The following is a 16,329-nucleotide window of genomic DNA, read 5'->3' as shown; positions in this document are numbered from 1 at the left end:
AAGACCTCTACCGATGGACCTATAACAACACAGGGATAGAGGGGATGGACTTTCATTTTGTCAAACCTTGCAAAAGGTCTCCTAGAAATACTGTATTTAAAAAGTTTCATCATATTTATAAAGTTTTAACTAATGGATTTTTATTGACTCTTGCTTCTAAGCTACACATTATAAATGAGGCCAGTCAGGAATAGACAGATTAAAAAGTGCTCAGGGTCCCAGCTCTCTTGGGGTCCTTTTTGCTCTATAGCTCAGCCCAGCATTCCTGCTCCATCTCGCATCCCCCCTTTTTCTGTGGCTTCGGTGGGATAGAATACAGCTCTCCCCCAGGCCCCCACTCAGCATCACACCGCCTACTGCCTCTTTGCTGCTTTGCTTCAGCTCTTCCCACTGAACAGAGGGTTTGTCCAAGATGATCATGGGACAGATTTGCAGACCTTCATCATGGTTGCTGCTTATCTTCCAAGCCAACCAGAAATAGCTGGGTCCCTCAAGTTCTAACCTAGCCATTGTCTTCAGTGGGTGGCTCTTTTTCCTCTGGCTGCAGTTTGCCCACCCAAGTGCACGCTTGTGTACCCAAGCACACATCCTGTGCACACATACGCAGGCGCTCCTGGGCATATATGTGTGTCTACCTTCCTAGCTACACACACGGAGGCCCCCAGGTTCTCGGGTTTCAGGCTATCTGATTAGTGAGTCTTTTTTTTTTCCTCCTCTCTGTGCTCCAAATCATCTGAGATGTAGATGTAGGTGTCAGGTGGAGATAAAAATGTCTATTTTGCTACTGATCAGCGGATGCGCCTTCTGTGGGTGGAGAGAGGGGGGCTTGCAACACTTGACCTTAAACTTACCCAGAAGAAGTATAGGAAGACTGGAAATCTGCCAACCAGCCTAGTAGGGATGCTTTCTCACTTCCTGTGGGCAGGTTGGCAGCCAGAGAGAGAAAGGGCTTCTGTGGCCAGCTGGGTGCCTGGGCCCACCTCCTGAGTACTGCCCTTGATAGCTGCAGACCAGGAAGGGATACCAGGAGTATCAGAAGGATTCCTCCAGGATTCCCCCCTCCACAAGGGGAACACACACAGATACACTCTTATGCCAGGCCCCTGACACATGGAGAAGCAGATAGCAGGAGCCAAGCAATCCGACAGGTGAGGAGAATGAGGACTGAAGACCAAGCGAGCCCGGGAGTGAGCACTTGGGACAGGGTCCCTCCAGGGCACAGCCTTTACCTGCATCAAGGGTTGGGTCTGGAGCCAGCGGTGGGGCAGACAGGTGAACAAGAGGACAGATGAAAGGCTTGCATAGGAAAAGCGCAGGGGTGGAGGGAGATGCTGACAAGAACATAAAGCTGCCATAGAAAGTGTACTTAAGGAATATTGAATTTGTTTATTCGTGTACCCCATGTTCCAAAAGAGAATTTGCAACAGCCAAAATTTGTATGTTAACAGGCATTGATGTGTAATTGGAGAGAGAATGTGGGAATGTAGGTATAAGAGCTGTTGCAGGATAACATAAGGCCATAAGGGGAGAGTGCGAGAGATGGTACTCCAAGGTTATCAGGGGGGCTCGGATTATCAGTCACAACTGGGAGAAGGGCTCACAGCCCCCAGATTGACCATGTGCTGGAATTAGAGCTCCTTAGCCCCACTTGCCCTAAATGGAGAATATTGCCTTGTTCCAGAACAAGCCTTGGGGTTTAAGATTTGTTTTGGGGGGCGGGGAAAGTTCAGATTTTTTTTAATGATTGCCTTGACATTTTACTTTTTTCTTTGAGGTGGCCGCAAGGGTCTGACTCTTTAGGAGAAAGGAGGGAGTACTAGATAATTATTATTATAATAGCTAACATCTATTGAACATTCACTGTGGGCCAGACACTGTCTAGAGTGCTTTGAGTGTACCCATTCGCTTAATCCTCCTAGCAACCCACATGAGGTACAGGCACTTTTAATATCCCTGTTTTACAGATGATGAAACAGACACAGAGAGGCTTAGCAACTTGTCCAGAGGCACACAGCTAGTAAGCAGCAGAGCTGGAATGCAAATCCAGGTAGTTTGGCTCCAGAAGCCCTACTCCGAACAACTAGTGGTGCAGAAGAGAAGGTAGAATCTGGCTCAGCCCAGTCTTGGATCTTTCTCATGTGAGAGGAGCAGAACCTCCATCAGGTGAGTTCAGAATTCAAATCCTGGACTTGGGGTCTGCATTTAGCTGGGCCCTCAGCAAGAGTTAACTGCCTTCACCCAGCAGGCCAGGCACTGTCTCCCGCTGCCAGACCACAAGGTAGAATTTCTAGGCAAAGTTGGGTATACCGGTATGTTTTGGTCTCTGCTGAAGTGAGGAGGGATCTGAGGGCCAGAAACAAGAAGTCTAGGGGAGATGCAGAATCCCAAGAGGCTCAGCACTGTTAGGCAGTTCATTTAGTCATTCCACAAATATTTATTGAGCACCTACTAAATGTTGCCTTATTTTTCTTGGTGTGTTACTGTATGCAGATACCCATTACCAGGTTCCTAGGAATGCCATACTTTTGTGGGGTCCATGAAGCCCTTACATAGCTGCTCCTCCAGCTTCCTTGCCTGGTATGTAGCAGCCCAGACTGGAGGGCCCCCACTGATACATGCATGGGCTGTGTTTGTTCAATAACGCTTGGAAGCACCAGTGAGCTCTGTATTACCACCCTTTCGGCAGGGGCAGCCGGAGAGCCTGGAACCGCCTACTTCTAGCCCTACAGAGCTACATGGACCGACCCAAAGCACCAGCTATCAGCTTTGTCCCTCAAGCCTCTGGAGAAAACCTTTGATTTCATGGGGATGATTATTTTTATTCTTGCCCACTCAAGGATGAAGCCCAAGAAACAAGGGGTTGCCCCTTTCAGGGGCGTCACAATGGGTCACCTCCAGCCAAACCCACTGTGTTTTGTTTTTTGTTATTTCTGGGTTTGGTTGAGCCTCTCTTGGAAACCATTACTATACAACTTACTTAAAAGAAAGAGTGGAGGGATTGGGCCTAAGAGACTCAGACAGAGGCAGGGAGGAGGTGGGGGTTTGGGACAGCAAGGCTGGGAGGAAAGTGTTGTCAGAGAAAGTGCAGGAAAGAACACTTTAAAGTCACAATCTGATCTGAATCAATTCCATTTTGTAGTGACATTTTTAATCTTTTGCAAAGTCAGACTATTCCAAGTTTGACTTTTGGCCAAGCCCGGAGAATTGGAACTTTGGAATGAAGGTTTCTGAAAAAGACACAACACACACACACACACACACACACACACACACACACAGAAGAGGGAGGAAGAGAAAGGGGAGGGAGACTTTTATCCTAAAGTCATTGTAAACCCAAAGCAGGGTTTTATCCTCCACAGTTAAATGAGAAAGAAAAAAAAAAAATCAAGAATACCAACATTTGAGGTACAAAGACTGTCATGGACCAGTGGAAGTTTGCAAAATTATATGTAAATGACCACAGTTTTTACTGTGGTGGCCCTGTGCATTCCCAAAGCTAATCCCAAAGAGAAAATCTACTTAGTAAAAGAAAGTTTTGTCTAATTTGGTTAACAGTTGAGAAGTGACAAAAATGCTGAATATATTAATAATTTATATTTCCAGGGTAACACTATATCTTTAATGCTTCACTGCCAAAGGGAATTCAGATTGGCTTAATGCTCAGAGAAAAAAAAGCCTGAAAGGCCTTCTTCATATTCTGTATCCAGCGCTGATGAAAATGGGTGTAAGACATGTGTTCCAATAATAGGCACCATGCATTCTCCCATTTCTGCATAATTCACTTCCATTCCATACTGTGCAATGTATATTTGTGATCCGGAAGGCCTCCTGGCCTGACATTTGCTTTCAGGCTCCAGCTATATCAGTTCATAAGGGGAGGAGGTATTTGCATGTCACATTTTATAGATAAGTATTGTAGTGACATGGAGTATATGTTAGGGCAAGAACTCCTTACTTGCAAGACCTTTTCTAAAGTTTATAGATTTCCCCTGCCCCCTCCTTGCACATTTAAATTTCACTTTATGGGCAATGTAATGAAGAGGGTTTATTATTATTTTTTTCTTATCTTTTCTTTTTTTTTTTTCGCCTGTCTCTGATTAAATCGAGTTTGATGGTTTACAAATTGCAGGTCATCCTATTCCATGACCTCAGTAAATAGTCTAGGTCAGAGCTCCCTTAAACCCTGTCCACAGAAATGGAATAAGTTAATTTATTGTCCTCCAGCTAATCTGGGAGAAGACAAATAATTGTAGTTTGGTTGAATGGCCTCTGGAAACAGGAAAACCTGCTACATAATTTCAAATTATTTATTTAAAGGGTATCAGAGCTAGGGAACAAAAAAGGAAATATAGGAACAAAGGAAAAAAGCAATGAAAGAAAACAGTTTAAATCACCACAAACAACATCAGCCATTTGGATACCTTGTTCATTTTACCGGTTTACATAAAACAATAGCAGGCTCATTTTGCTATTTGGGACTTTAGAAAAACATGATTTTTGTTTGCTATTTTAAGTGTATCGCTGTGTTGTGGGTGGGGTGCAGATCCAGTTGGAATTGAAAACCCTAATCTCCTAAAGATCACTGGCCAAGTCTCCCCTGGGCCCTGAAAACTTTCCTCACGACGTTCTGGGTTGAGCAGAAGGTTAAAATCCAGCCTCTCTCTTCCGGGAAAGGGGGAAAGGGAGGCTTTTTCTCACCGGCCTGAGAACCTGGACAGACTGCCCCGCGTCTGGGCCCAGCGTCTGGACCCCGCGCCAGTGGCGGATGGTGGGGATCTGCAGAGGGAACAGTCCCCTGGGGAGCGCGTCTCTTGACCTGGTCGTTGCCGGCTGCTCACCCGGTTGCCTAGCGTCCCTGAAGCTGAGGGGATCTGTGCGCAAAAAGGCAAGGCCCGCTTCCCTGAACCCTCCGGCGGCGCTCAGTAGTCGTCATCCAAAAGTAACAAACTTCCTCGTATGTTGTTTTTGAGCCATAACTCAGAAGTTACTTCCTCTGTCTCTCTTTTTTTTTTTTTCCCCCAGAGACGTGTTAAAGCTGTAAACTTAGTCATGCATCTCGCTGGCCTGAGTTGCGCCGCTCTCCAGGCCAGCCGGCGCGTGGTGCGCGCGCGATTCCCGGCCTTGTGTCGCAGTAGGAAGGGCGCCCGGGTCGGAGCTGGTAAAAGTCCGCTAAAGCCAGTTTGGGGCGGGTCCTCGATTTGCATTTTCTGAGAGTCAAGGGCCCAGTTCTTCGCGCGCGCCCTGCTCCGAGGCAAATGCCCAAGGTGCGCACCTGTCGGGTGAGGGTCTGGAGCCCCGAGGGAGCCACGACTTCCGGCCCCGAAGCGAGGCTCCATTTAGGCTTTCCTCCCTCCTCCTCAGACCCTGCGGCGCCCCCCGCCCCCAAGTACTGAAGATCATCACCTTGGCCCTATCAGACTGGCGCCCTCGGCACCTCCAAACGGGGTTGTGGAGGAGCGGGAGGTAACAAAGAAATGCATCTCTTGGGTCTTTATCAGAAATCGTTTATTGCCAGGGGGGAGATCCTTCAGGAGACTAATTTGCTCTTGGCCTTCCCCCCACCCAGTTTTTTGTTGGCACAATATTTACACCTGTACAACATACAGTATTTCTCCTAAGCAGCGCCCGACGCTCGGAGAAATCTGGCGGGCGAGGCAGCGTCAGAGCACCGGGGGGTGCTGGCAGGGGTGCAGGTTGAGAGCGTTGGGGTGGGCGTGGCCGATCAGGTTGAGGTAGTGCCGGTCCAGCCCCTGCACGGGCGCCAGGAAGGGGCTGTGCGGTTGCGCGGGGCTCGGGAGCGGCACGGGCGCGCTGGGCAGGTAGGGCAGCGCCGGGCTGCGGGCCGTGCCGTGCGGCCAGGGGAAGGGCCCGGGGGCAGCGCCCTGCGGGAAAACGGAGGCCTCCCCGGGGCTGTGGCCCGCGAGCTCGGGCCCCGCCGGGTGTAGCTGATAGGAGAAATCCGGCTCCGGGAGCGAACCTAGCGGCTGGAAGGCGGGCTCGGCGCCCAAGCGGGCCTTGGACTGCAAGAAGGCCAGGATGCGCGCGTACTTGGTGTCCTTGGTCTCCATCCGCTCCACGGTGGTGAGGTAATGCACCAGGTTCTTCATGCACTCGTGGTAGCCGTAGTGGAAGTAGTTGGCAAACTCCGCTAGCAGTTCTGCTGGAGGGGCGAGTAAACCCGCAGAAAGGAGCAAAAGCCATGAGCAGCCCCTTGCCCATCGGGAGCCCGAGGCGGGTATCGGGCACCTCCCTCCCATCATGTTTCTGGCCAGAGTTCCCATTCGAGGCCTGTCCTCTCGTACCCCATTCTGGAGACCGGAAAGCGCAAGCAAACGACCCCCTTTTCCTTAAGAGCCAGACCCCACCCTTCCCCCACCTGAGAGGAGGCGACGGAACCAGCATCCCCAGAAACCTGTCCCCCGTCCCCCTTGCTTACGTAGAACCTCGCCTCCCCCCGCTTCGGCCGCATCCAGAGTGGAGACCTCTCGTGAAGGCCTTCACTCCTACTCCCACCCCCAAGTCTCTATGAGGCGAATGCTCCCTGCCCAGGTTCCCCTTTGCCCAACCCAAGCCCACCTTTTTCCCTTCCCCGGGGAAAATCAGCGGAGTGCAGGGCTCTCAGATACTGAACGGTCATCTCGAGGATCTCCGCCTTCTCCAGCTTCCCGGAACTCTGCAAAAGGAGGAAGGGCTCCTCGCAGCGACCCAACGGGCGCAAGCCAACCCCGGCAGGCTGGGTGCACGGATTTATCTGGAGCAGCGAGCAGGGCGCTGCAGTGGATCTGCGCAGAGGGCCGCCTGGGGCTCGCTCGGGCCCCCAGGGAGAAGAGCCCACGGGAAAGGCCCTCTCCGTCTCCAGACTCCCTGCATCCCTGCCGAGAGTGGCAGCGGAGGAGCCCCAGCGCCCGGCTCTGTAAGCTCGGCCTCTGACGTTACCTGCTTCGCCAGGGCCATGGGCACGGTCTTGCCCAGCTCGTTCAAGCAGCGGTTAATCCGGTCCCTCCTCCGCTTTTCTATCACTTTGTGGGAAACGGGGGTTCTCTGCGAACAGAGGTTTGTACGTTTAGGGTAGTGTTGCCCAGGGAGTCGTCAAAGTCATGGCTGTAGCTGCGTGTCAGCCGTCTTCCCAAACCCCCAACGCGGCCCAGGGACTCCCCCCGGAAGGGGCCCCTGCCCCTCCACACAAGAGTCAAATGAGCTCTGCCCTCTCACGCCCAGGCTGGTGCGCTCCTCTTCCAGCAGCCCTACCCGCTCCGGCCACGCCGTCAAGCTGAGCGCCAGGGCACTGGGGAGGTGGCCACCAGTCTCGGGCGTGGGCTCCTCCCGAGTTAAGGAGTCTCCCCTCTCTAACCTCATTCCCCCCGCCAGACCACTCAAGATTCCTCCGCACGAGAGTCCCGTGTGCCGCGGTCCCTGCCGTCGGTCCAGCCAGGTGGAGGCTCGGGGAGTTCAGACGCCCCCACCATCAGGGCGCAAGGGCTGTCTGGACTCAGCCGACTCACTTTGCGTTCCTTGAGCTTGTCTGACATCCTGGTCAGTACGCGCCCTCGGGAGAGGAGGTGGCGCGAGTCACCCGTCCACTTTCCGCCTCGTGTGCCTCCTCGAGTGTCCCAGGTAGACTGCAGCCTCCCAACTCTGAGGGACTGCCTTATAAAGCGGTCATCTAGGGCTCCAAGTGCATTCACGAGTTGAATTATTCCATAGGATTAGGGGAGCTGCGTTTGGGGGATGTATGCATTCAAGATCAGTTTTAAAGAAGTTAAGAAAAAAAAAAATTAGCAGCCGAGGGGGGCGAGCTGGGGGCAGATCAGCTTTGTTAATCCACGTGGCCCTTCAAAGGACACGTGATCGGCGGGGGACTAACATTTGCATGGCAACAAACCCGGCGGGAAAAGGAGGCGGTAAACTTGGGGTGGCGGGCGAGGGAGCGCCTGCAGCAGGCGCAGAGCGCCGGGGCGCAGCGGCCGCGGGCACCGGGGGGCGAGGACCCTCACAAAACAGTGTCGCCTCCTTTAGTCCCACCGCTGAGTCTCACACGATTGCCTGTTTACAAATCCCAGCAAGCCCGCAGTCCCAGCGCCGAGTGCGTTTTAAAGCCTGTCCAGAGTCATTAAAGTAATTAAGTAAGCCTTTAATAGGCTGTTCCGCCGGGTTCAAGGGAGAGCTCTTGGAGACGGAGGCGCCCCGTTTGTTCCCAGGCTTTTCTCACACGACTTGGTGACACGTCCATCTCCCCCCTTTTTGTTTACACCGCTTTATTTGTCCGGACATCCCGGCAGGTGTGGGGCTGCGGCTGGCACACGAGGCTCCCGCCTCGCCTCGCCCCTCCCTCCGGTCTTTGGCACGCGACGCTCCCCCCTACTCCTGACCACGTCGCTTGCTTTCTTTTCTCCCCCCTCGGGCTCTCTCTTCGCGGGGGGAAGAGGCTCAATTTGTAGCCTATTATCCTATACGAAAATGTCCATTGAAAAGTATGAATAGTTTCATTGGGCTAAATTTTAATAATGCCAGAGGGTGGGGGAGGAGAGACAGGCAGGCATGTGTGTGTGTGTGTGTGTGTGTGTGTGTGTGTGTGAGAGAGAGAGAGAGAGAGAGAGAGAGGGGGGGGTTGGGAGGATTGGGGGGCAACACGGAGAAGAGTGGGCCGAGAAGAAAAGGGGGAATGCAGCTGGCCCAGGCGAGCATTATACGACGTCACCTGCGAGAGGGGGCGCCTACAGACCCCTATTCATTTGCCTAATTTTGGTCAATTTAACAAACTTCAGGAGAAATTATTGTGGCTTTGTCAGGGAGGGTGAAGCCTTCTGATCGAATTAACAGCATGTTTTGATCCGGTAAATGTCATTAGAAAGGGAGAAACAATCGCGCTTAGAGTGCTCTGAGTAATGCGCCCAAGTGGAGACGCCAAAGCGCACGGCTCACAAAGGGAGCAAGTAGCTGCCACAGGGAACTTTTGTACCCGCCCATCGCCCAAGTTTTGACACAAAAAGGCATTATTTCATACTTGAATACGTTTAATCCAACGATTGTCTATTTTCTGCAAACATATTTTCACAGCATTGTTAACTTTTTATGTCCCCCTTTCGCGGGCGCCTTTTCTTAACGTTTGGGGGCGGGAGAGCGCAGACACTTTGGGCATCAATATTTGTCACTGAAAAGGGCTCCGTGAAGTTAGGGAAGTTGATCTCTTTTTTATGGTTTTAGAGAGCGAATATATCGGGGGAGGAGGAGGGAGGGAAGGCACGAACAGAAACCAGGGAAGAAATTTGCTGGACGGGCCCGAGGGGAAGGAGGGGGGCGGCGGCGGCTGGGAACTCTCGCCGCCTCCTGCGCCCCTGCGGGCAGCCTGGCTAGCGGCCGGGGGGCCTCCTCCCCCACCCGCAGGGCTCGCTCCCGTTTGCTGCCTCGGTCCCGCACTCCGGGGGCTCCGGGCGTGCGGGGTATAGGTGGAGTGTGAGCTTTCTTGCAGATGGAAACTATAAAAATGGTTTTTGTTTTACAACCTGCTCTAGAACCACTGAGCTCTCACCTTTTTCTGATCTGTTCCATCTGAGAACAACCGAGACCTCTCCTTAGATATCTTTCCCTCCTTTTCTGCCCCCCCCCCCACCTCGCCTAAATTCTCTCTACTGTAATGGGCCATGGCAGGGCCCGGACTCTCCCTTTGGGTGTCGTTTGTCCTCGGCAGAGGTGGCTAAGGAGGAGCCCCGCTCGCTGGTGGGACCTAGGGGGCTCCTAGGGCGCAGAGGCGGGCCTGGGGTGCTGGGCCTTGGGGAAGAGAGCAGCCCACCCGCCGTGGCCTGGGAGGTGTGCGGCTCGGTGGGCACCACGCACCCCTAGGCTGTCCCTCTCCGTCTTGCTTTCAGTCTGGTCAGGACGTTTCTTTTCTACATCACGCCAGATTGGACACGACCTGCACCCTCCCGCAGGTCGCTCTGCCAGCCGCGGGTGCCCTCTCAGGGGTTGTCCATTTCAGTATATTCACTCGCACACAAAGGGATTAAACACGAACCCTTATCATCCAAATTAACTAACGTGAATGGGTAAAAGGGAGTGCGCACGCTTCTCACCCCACCCCACCCTCCCCTTTTAAGCCCTGGACTAGGCGTTGATCCTCTTACTGCTGGTGTTAACCACCAGCTGCAGGCACCTTCCGCCGGCCAAATTTCATTCTGTGCAAACTGTTGAATTTTTCGTGTTTGCTCCCCGAGCTGGGCTCCGGGGCCTGCCCAGGGCTGTAAGTACCCACGTGTGGCTTGGCCAGCGTTCATAGTAGGTAGGTGGGTGGAGAGTGGAGGTGGGGGGCAGGCACTTGCTTCCTCACCATGAACTCCCAGGCTTGCTCACCATGTCCTCCAGCGGCTGCAGCCCTTTCTGGGAGAGGGGGAACGCCCCACCTGGTTCCAGTGAGGCAAGGACTGTATTCAGTCCCAGCCGGAAGGCTCCAATCGCACATCCCCAAAAGTGGGGCACCAGGACCCTCATGGCCATCTTCCCTTGAATCCTCCTCGGCAGGATGGTGATAAAGCGTTCCCTGATCTTGACCTAGTTCCCACCCAGAACCAAGCAGAGTCATGAACTGTGGGTGCTGGAGCCCAACAGGCGTTCACATCCCAGCTCCCCCCGCCCCTCACCAGCTGGGCCAGACTTTGGGCTGGGCCTCAGTGTCCTCTTCTGTAAAATGGAAACAATGAGTGTACTTACTAGGTCACAAGGTGGCCACTGAAATGAACTAAGTAAATATAAGCAAGGCACCTAAAATAAGATTGAAGTACTCAATTCATAGCTTCATTTTGCCCAGAAATCTCTTCTGCAGGGGCTCTCATGTGGTAGTGTTTTGTGGGGTCTGCACCCTTGTGTGATATTTTCATTCATTTCATGTTTTTTTTTTTTTTTTCATCTCTAAGAAAGCTTCCCTCTCCTGAAAAGGCCACAGTACTTTCTCCTGAGGTTTGTTAAATTGACCCAAACTGGAACAAATGATCGGGGCGGTAGATGCCCCCTCTTGCAGGTGACATCACCTGGGGCTTGCTGGCCAGTGGGGTCCTCTCTGTGTGTGGGAGACTGAAAAAGGCTCTAAATGCAGAAGCTTCTTTATATCAGAGTCATTTCAAATGATTCAAACACTAGCCTCAAAGCAAAACTAGGAAGACTACTTAGAAATTAGGCAATGCTAATTAAATATTAGTCTGCACTTAAGACTCCTAGTATCTGAAGACATTTGTTGGAGAATACCGCAATCACAAGCCGACTATGTATGTTATGGTTGTGAATATTGCTTTTTTTTTTCTTTATAGAGTTGACCTGTAGCTTCCAAACACTGAAAAGATGGATTCTTTTGGGTTTCTCCCCAATTCTAGAAACTGAGGATTTATGGATTTGGGAAGGGGAAGAGGAAATGAATAGAACGAGGAAAATATAGTGAGTATTTGGTAATTTCAGCCAAATTGCTCTAAGACAAAGTATTCTGGGTGATTTCAAATCTCTCCCTCCAACGCTCACCTCGAATACACAGAGCAGGTTTTTCTAGTTTCATTAATGGGACTGGGGATTTAATCAAGTGAGAAAATGTGAGGTACCAGCAAGACAAGGGCTGAAGGGAGTCAAATTCCTAGGCTCTCTTTCTGAAGCAAGTGGCATCACGGAATGTGGGACGGCGGGATCGTTCCTGTGAGAGAAGCCTAAAGACCGTCCCATCCAGCGCACCCTTGTACTGAGGGAGAGTCTGAGGGGCAAGCAGGAGAGCTGATACTGCCGGTAGGCTGCTTCCTCAAAGTGTTCCCCTGTCGGTGGATTTGCTAACCTCCAGGCTGACTGCTCCAGTGTCGTCTCTGTTACTGTGCAGGAGAGTCTGGTCGGGGACATCCTGCTGCCTTTGGCTGGCGTGACTGTTGTCTGAGGCATCAGCTGCATCCTTGAGCCTCCTTTACGTGCTCCTACTTCTCACAAGTCCTGTAATGACAGCATGTTGTGAGCCCTGATAGGAGCCAGAAGCTGGGAATACCCAGCGGAAAAGGACATGGCCCATGGGCTGGTACTCTAAGAAAGGAGAAAATATTCTATTGATGGCCCCAGTCCAGTAGCCTCAACACAACGGTCACTCCCGATGCCTATTCTAGCAGACGTGCATTGGGTATCCTCTTGGGCTGGCCAATTCTCTGGCCTTTAGCTTACTTACTCAGCATCCCCGATTCCTCACCGCCCCCCTCTGATCACCAGTAGTATTCTCAACTCAGTGATGGGATCAACAAGAAGTATGTGGCAGGGACAGTACCTGACAGTCTTTGCTGAACCGGGCAGCCCCTCTGAAACCACACTTGCTACTTAGCACCACCCTTTATCCAAATGCTTTTCAGCTTCTCTACCCTTATGGAAATCTTGACACATCACGCCTGCTGCTAGAATCTGACACCTTCAGAAGTTGGTTTGTTTTGTTTTAAGGAAAAAACAAAGTGCTCTAATCCCTTGCTACTCCAATGGACTTCTCAGACTGGCCCTGTCCTCACCACCTGGGAGCTCATTAGGAATGCAGAACCTCAGGCTCCGCCCCTGACCTAACTGAATCAGAATCTGCATTTGAACAAGATCCTCTGTGGACTCCAGTGTCCTTCAGAGTTCAGAAGCACTGCTCTAGCTGAAGTTGGAGGCCACCATTTGATGGGCAAATCCCAGGTAGGAACGGCCACCCCGGGCGGGCGACAGCGGGAGAGCAAAGGTAGAGGAGACTTCCAGGCTATCCTAGGTGGTACGAATTAATTGCATAGATTGAAAGGCTTCCCACGAACAAAGGGGGCTTTGTAGCTCTGCTTGTCCAAATATTCTATAGAGCATTTGCAGTACTTCCCTTAAGTACTGTCTCCTATATGCAATGATTTATTTCCTACTTGTCTATGTAGTACTTGAAAGTAATAGATGCTCTCAAATGTAGTTTTTCAACATTGTTTTGTTGAATGAAGCAAAAACTGGAAGTGGAGCCCTGAGGATTATTTTAGCATCCATGCTCGAGCTAATTCAATAGGCAGTCTCTCACAGGACCCCATGTTGTCCTATTTTACCATTTATTTTTGGACTTTAAAAAGAAGTCCAAGAACTAGGGGGAGTATAAATATAACTACTGAGAAATAGTAATTTTAGGGAGATTGCAGGAGAGATGAGGCTGTTGCTGTCCATATTTTGATGTTAACATTGCTTAGGAAAGTATGTTGCAGATGCCGTGAATGGTGGACTTTGATTATTCTAGGCAACTGGCTTTCTTTTGGGTTGATAATTATAGCTTTTCACTCTTTTTTTTTTTTTTAATTTTTTTTTTTTAAAGATTTTATTTATTTGCGAGAGAGAGAATGAGAGACAGAGAGCATGAGAGGGAGGAGGGTCAGAGGGAGAAGCAGACTCCCTGCCGAGCAGGGAGCCCGATGCGGGACTCGATCCCGGGACTCCAGGATCATGACCTGAGCCGAAGGCAGTCGCTTAACCAACTGAGCCACCCAGGCGCCCTAGCTTTTCACTCTTGGTTAACTTGGGTGGCCATCCAGAAGTTATCCCTGAAGAGTTTTGGCTCATAGCGTTGGCTCTTTCTATAGCATGAAGATTTCATGTGCTCTATGGGGTAAATTTACACAGAAAACTAGAGGTATATGCTACTGAAAATAAGATTATTGTAAATTACAATACATGACTGAGAACTTGGGGAAAAGATTCAGGTTGGGGAGAAATGTACATTATAGGAATGTTAATAACAGTTCCATTGTATGGGCTGTAACCCTGAGGTCTGAGGGTGGGTCACCTGGTCCCATCCTTGCCTGCAGGTGACAGCCCGGCTCCTCCCCTTCCTCCCTGTCCCCTTCACTCATTCACCACCAGATCCAGCATTCACTGTGTGCCAAGCATTGGATGGGATGACATCGCAGCCGCTGAGAACAAATGTAGGGTGTTTGAAGAATCTGTAAGTTCTCATGTGTTAAAAGAAGCACCCTACTAAGGGATAGCCCTTAAGGGCAGACCCTCATTCATAATTTGCCTGTTTGTTGCCCCCCATCCCCCAGTTTGTACCCCACTGATTACAGTTTCAGTCCACTCTATTTCTTTACATTAATCTTACCAATGAGACATGAATTTGAGGAATTTTAGCTTTTTCGCAGTGGGTTTGCAGCCAGAACACAGATGTCATGAAAACCATAGCTCAACCTAAACCAAAATGGGAAAGGAAAATAATCACATCAACATTGTCGTCACTGGACACGTAGATTTGGGCAAGTCTACCTCTGTTGGTCATCTGATCTATCAATGTGGTGGGATCAGCAAAAGAACTATCGAAAAATTTGAGAAGGAGGCTGCTGAGATGGGCAAGGGCTCCTTCAAGTATGCCTGGGTCTCGGATAAACTAAAGGCCGAATGTGAACGTGGTATCACCATTGATATCTCCCTGTGGACGTTCGAGACCAGCAAGTGCTATGTGACCATTATTGATGCCCCAGGACACAGAAACTTTATCAAAAACATGATTACAGGCACATCTCAGGCTGACTGTGCTGTCCTGATTGTTGCTGCTGGTGTTGGTGAATTTGAAGCAGGTAGCTCCAAGAACGGGCAGACCTGTGAGCAAGCCCTTCTGGCTTCCACACTGGGTGTGAAACAACTAATTGTTGGTGTTCACAAAAGGGATTCCACTGAGTTATCCTACAGCCAGAAGAGACATGAGGAAATCGTTAAGGAAGTCAGCACCTACATTAAGAAAATTGGCTACAACCCTGACACAGTTAGCATTTGTGCCAATTTCTGATTGGAATGGTGACAACATGCTGGAGCCAAATGCTAACATGTCTTGGTTCGAGGGATGGAAAGTCACCCATAAAGATGGGGTTGCCACTGGAACCACACTGCCCGAAGCTCTGGATTGCATTTCTGCCACCAACTCATCCAACTGACAAGCCCTGGCATCTGCCTCTCCAGGACGTCTACAAAATGGGTGGTGTTGGTGCTGTCCCTGTGGACCGAGTGAAGACTGGTGTTCTTAAACCCGGCATGGTGGTCACCTTTGCTCCAGTCAATGTTACAACTGAAGTAAAGTCTGTGGAAATGCACCATGAAACTTTGAGGGAGGCTCTTCCTGGGGACAGCGTGGGCTTCAATGTCAAGAACGTATCTGTCAAAGATGTTTGTCGTGGCAGTGTGGCTGGTGACAGCAAAAATCACCCACCCATGGAAGCAGCTGGCTTCCCAGCTCAGGTGATTATCCTGAACCATCCAGGCCAGATCAGTGCTGGATATGCACCTTGGCTGGATGGTCATGCAGCTCACATTGCTTGCAAGTTTGCTGAGCCGAAGGAGAAGATAGATCATCATTCTGGAGAAAAGCTGCAAGATGGTCCCAAGTTCTTGAAACCTGGTGATGCTGCCATCATTGATGTGGTTCCTGGCAAGCCTGTGTGTGTTGAGAGCTTCCCTGACTTTCCTGCTCTGGGCCGGATTGCTGTTCGTGACATGAGACAGACGGTTGCTGTGGGTGTCGTCAAAGCAGTGGACAAGAAGTCAGCTGGAGCAGACAAGGTCACCAAGTCTGCCCAGAAAGCTCAGAAGGCTAAGTGAATATTAGCCCCAATACCTGCCACCCACTCTTAATGAGTGGTGGAAGAACGGTCTCAGAACTGTTTGTGTCAATTGGCCATTTTTTTTTTTTTTAAGATTTTATTTATTTGACAGAGAGAGACACAGTGAGAGAGTGAACACAAGCAGGGGGAGTGGGAGAGGGAGAAGCAGGCTTCCCGCCGAGCAGGGAACCTGATGTGAGGCTCAATCCCAGGACCCTGGGATCATGACCTGAGCCCAAGGCAGACGCTCATCAACTGAGCCACCTAGACGCCCCTCCAACGTCATTGGCCATTTAAGTTGAATAGTAAAAGACTGGTTAGTGATAACAATGCGTTGTAAAACCTTCAGAAGGAAAGGAGAATGTTTTGTGGACCATTTGTGTTTCTGTGTGTGTGGCAGTTTTATTAGTTTTTAAAAATCAGTCCTTTTTTTTTTTTTTTTTTTTAGGATTTTATTTATTTACGTGAGAGAGAGAGCATGAGAGGGGGGAGGGTCAGAGGGAGTAGCAGACTCCCTGCAGAGCAGGGAGCCCGATGTGGGACTCGATCCCGGGACTCCAGGATCATGACCTGAGCCGAAGGCAGTCGCTTAACCAACTGAGCCACCCAGGCGCCCCCAAAGATCAGTCCTTTTTAATGGAAATGATTTGACCAAAAATCTGTCACAGAATTTCGAGACTCATTAAAACAAAAGTTTAATGAGAAAAAAAAAAAGAATTTGAGGAATTTTAAATCCCCTCCT

General features: G+C 50.6%; 1 protein-coding gene and 1 pseudogene across 1 annotated transcript; one reads left to right on the top strand and one right to left on the bottom strand.

Annotated features, from left to right (window-relative positions):
* Positions 1 to 5,660: 5,660 nt before the first annotated feature.
* HELT (helt bHLH transcription factor) lies at positions 5,661 to 7,529 on the bottom strand. The gene is made up of 4 exons (XM_021694272.1): positions 7,503 to 7,529; positions 6,937 to 7,041; positions 6,577 to 6,673; positions 5,661 to 6,160 (listed from the first exon to the last, which is right to left on the bottom strand). Exons 1-4 carry the CDS (start codon positions 7,527 to 7,529, stop codon positions 5,661 to 5,663), a joined length of 729 nt encoding a protein of 242 aa, XP_021549947.1.
* A 6,665-nt stretch (positions 7,530 to 14,194) lies between these two features.
* Positions 14,195 to 15,657, top strand: LOC110584177 (annotated as a pseudogene).
* Positions 15,658 to 16,329: the final 672 nt, after the last annotated feature.

This window comes from Neomonachus schauinslandi, chromosome 2 (genome assembly GCF_002201575.2).
Source record: "Neomonachus schauinslandi chromosome 2, ASM220157v2, whole genome shotgun sequence".
Taxonomy (NCBI): Eukaryota; Metazoa; Chordata; class Mammalia; order Carnivora; family Phocidae; genus Neomonachus; species Neomonachus schauinslandi.
Note: the sequence above shows the minus strand (reverse complement) of the source record. Positions and strands in the feature narration are given on the sequence as shown.

Coding starts and splice junctions, on each gene's coding strand:
- HELT (XM_021694272.1), bottom strand. CDS start 7,529: ATGTCAGACAAGCTCAAGGAACGCAAA. Junction 6,674..6,936: donor CCATGGCCCTGGCGAAGCAG/GTAACGTCAGAG, acceptor CTCCTTTTGCAG/AGTTCCGGGAAGCTGGAGAA. Junction 6,161..6,576: donor TCCCCGGGGAAGGGAAAAAG/GTGGGCTTGGGT, acceptor TCGCCCCTCCAG/CAGAACTGCTAGCGGAGTTT.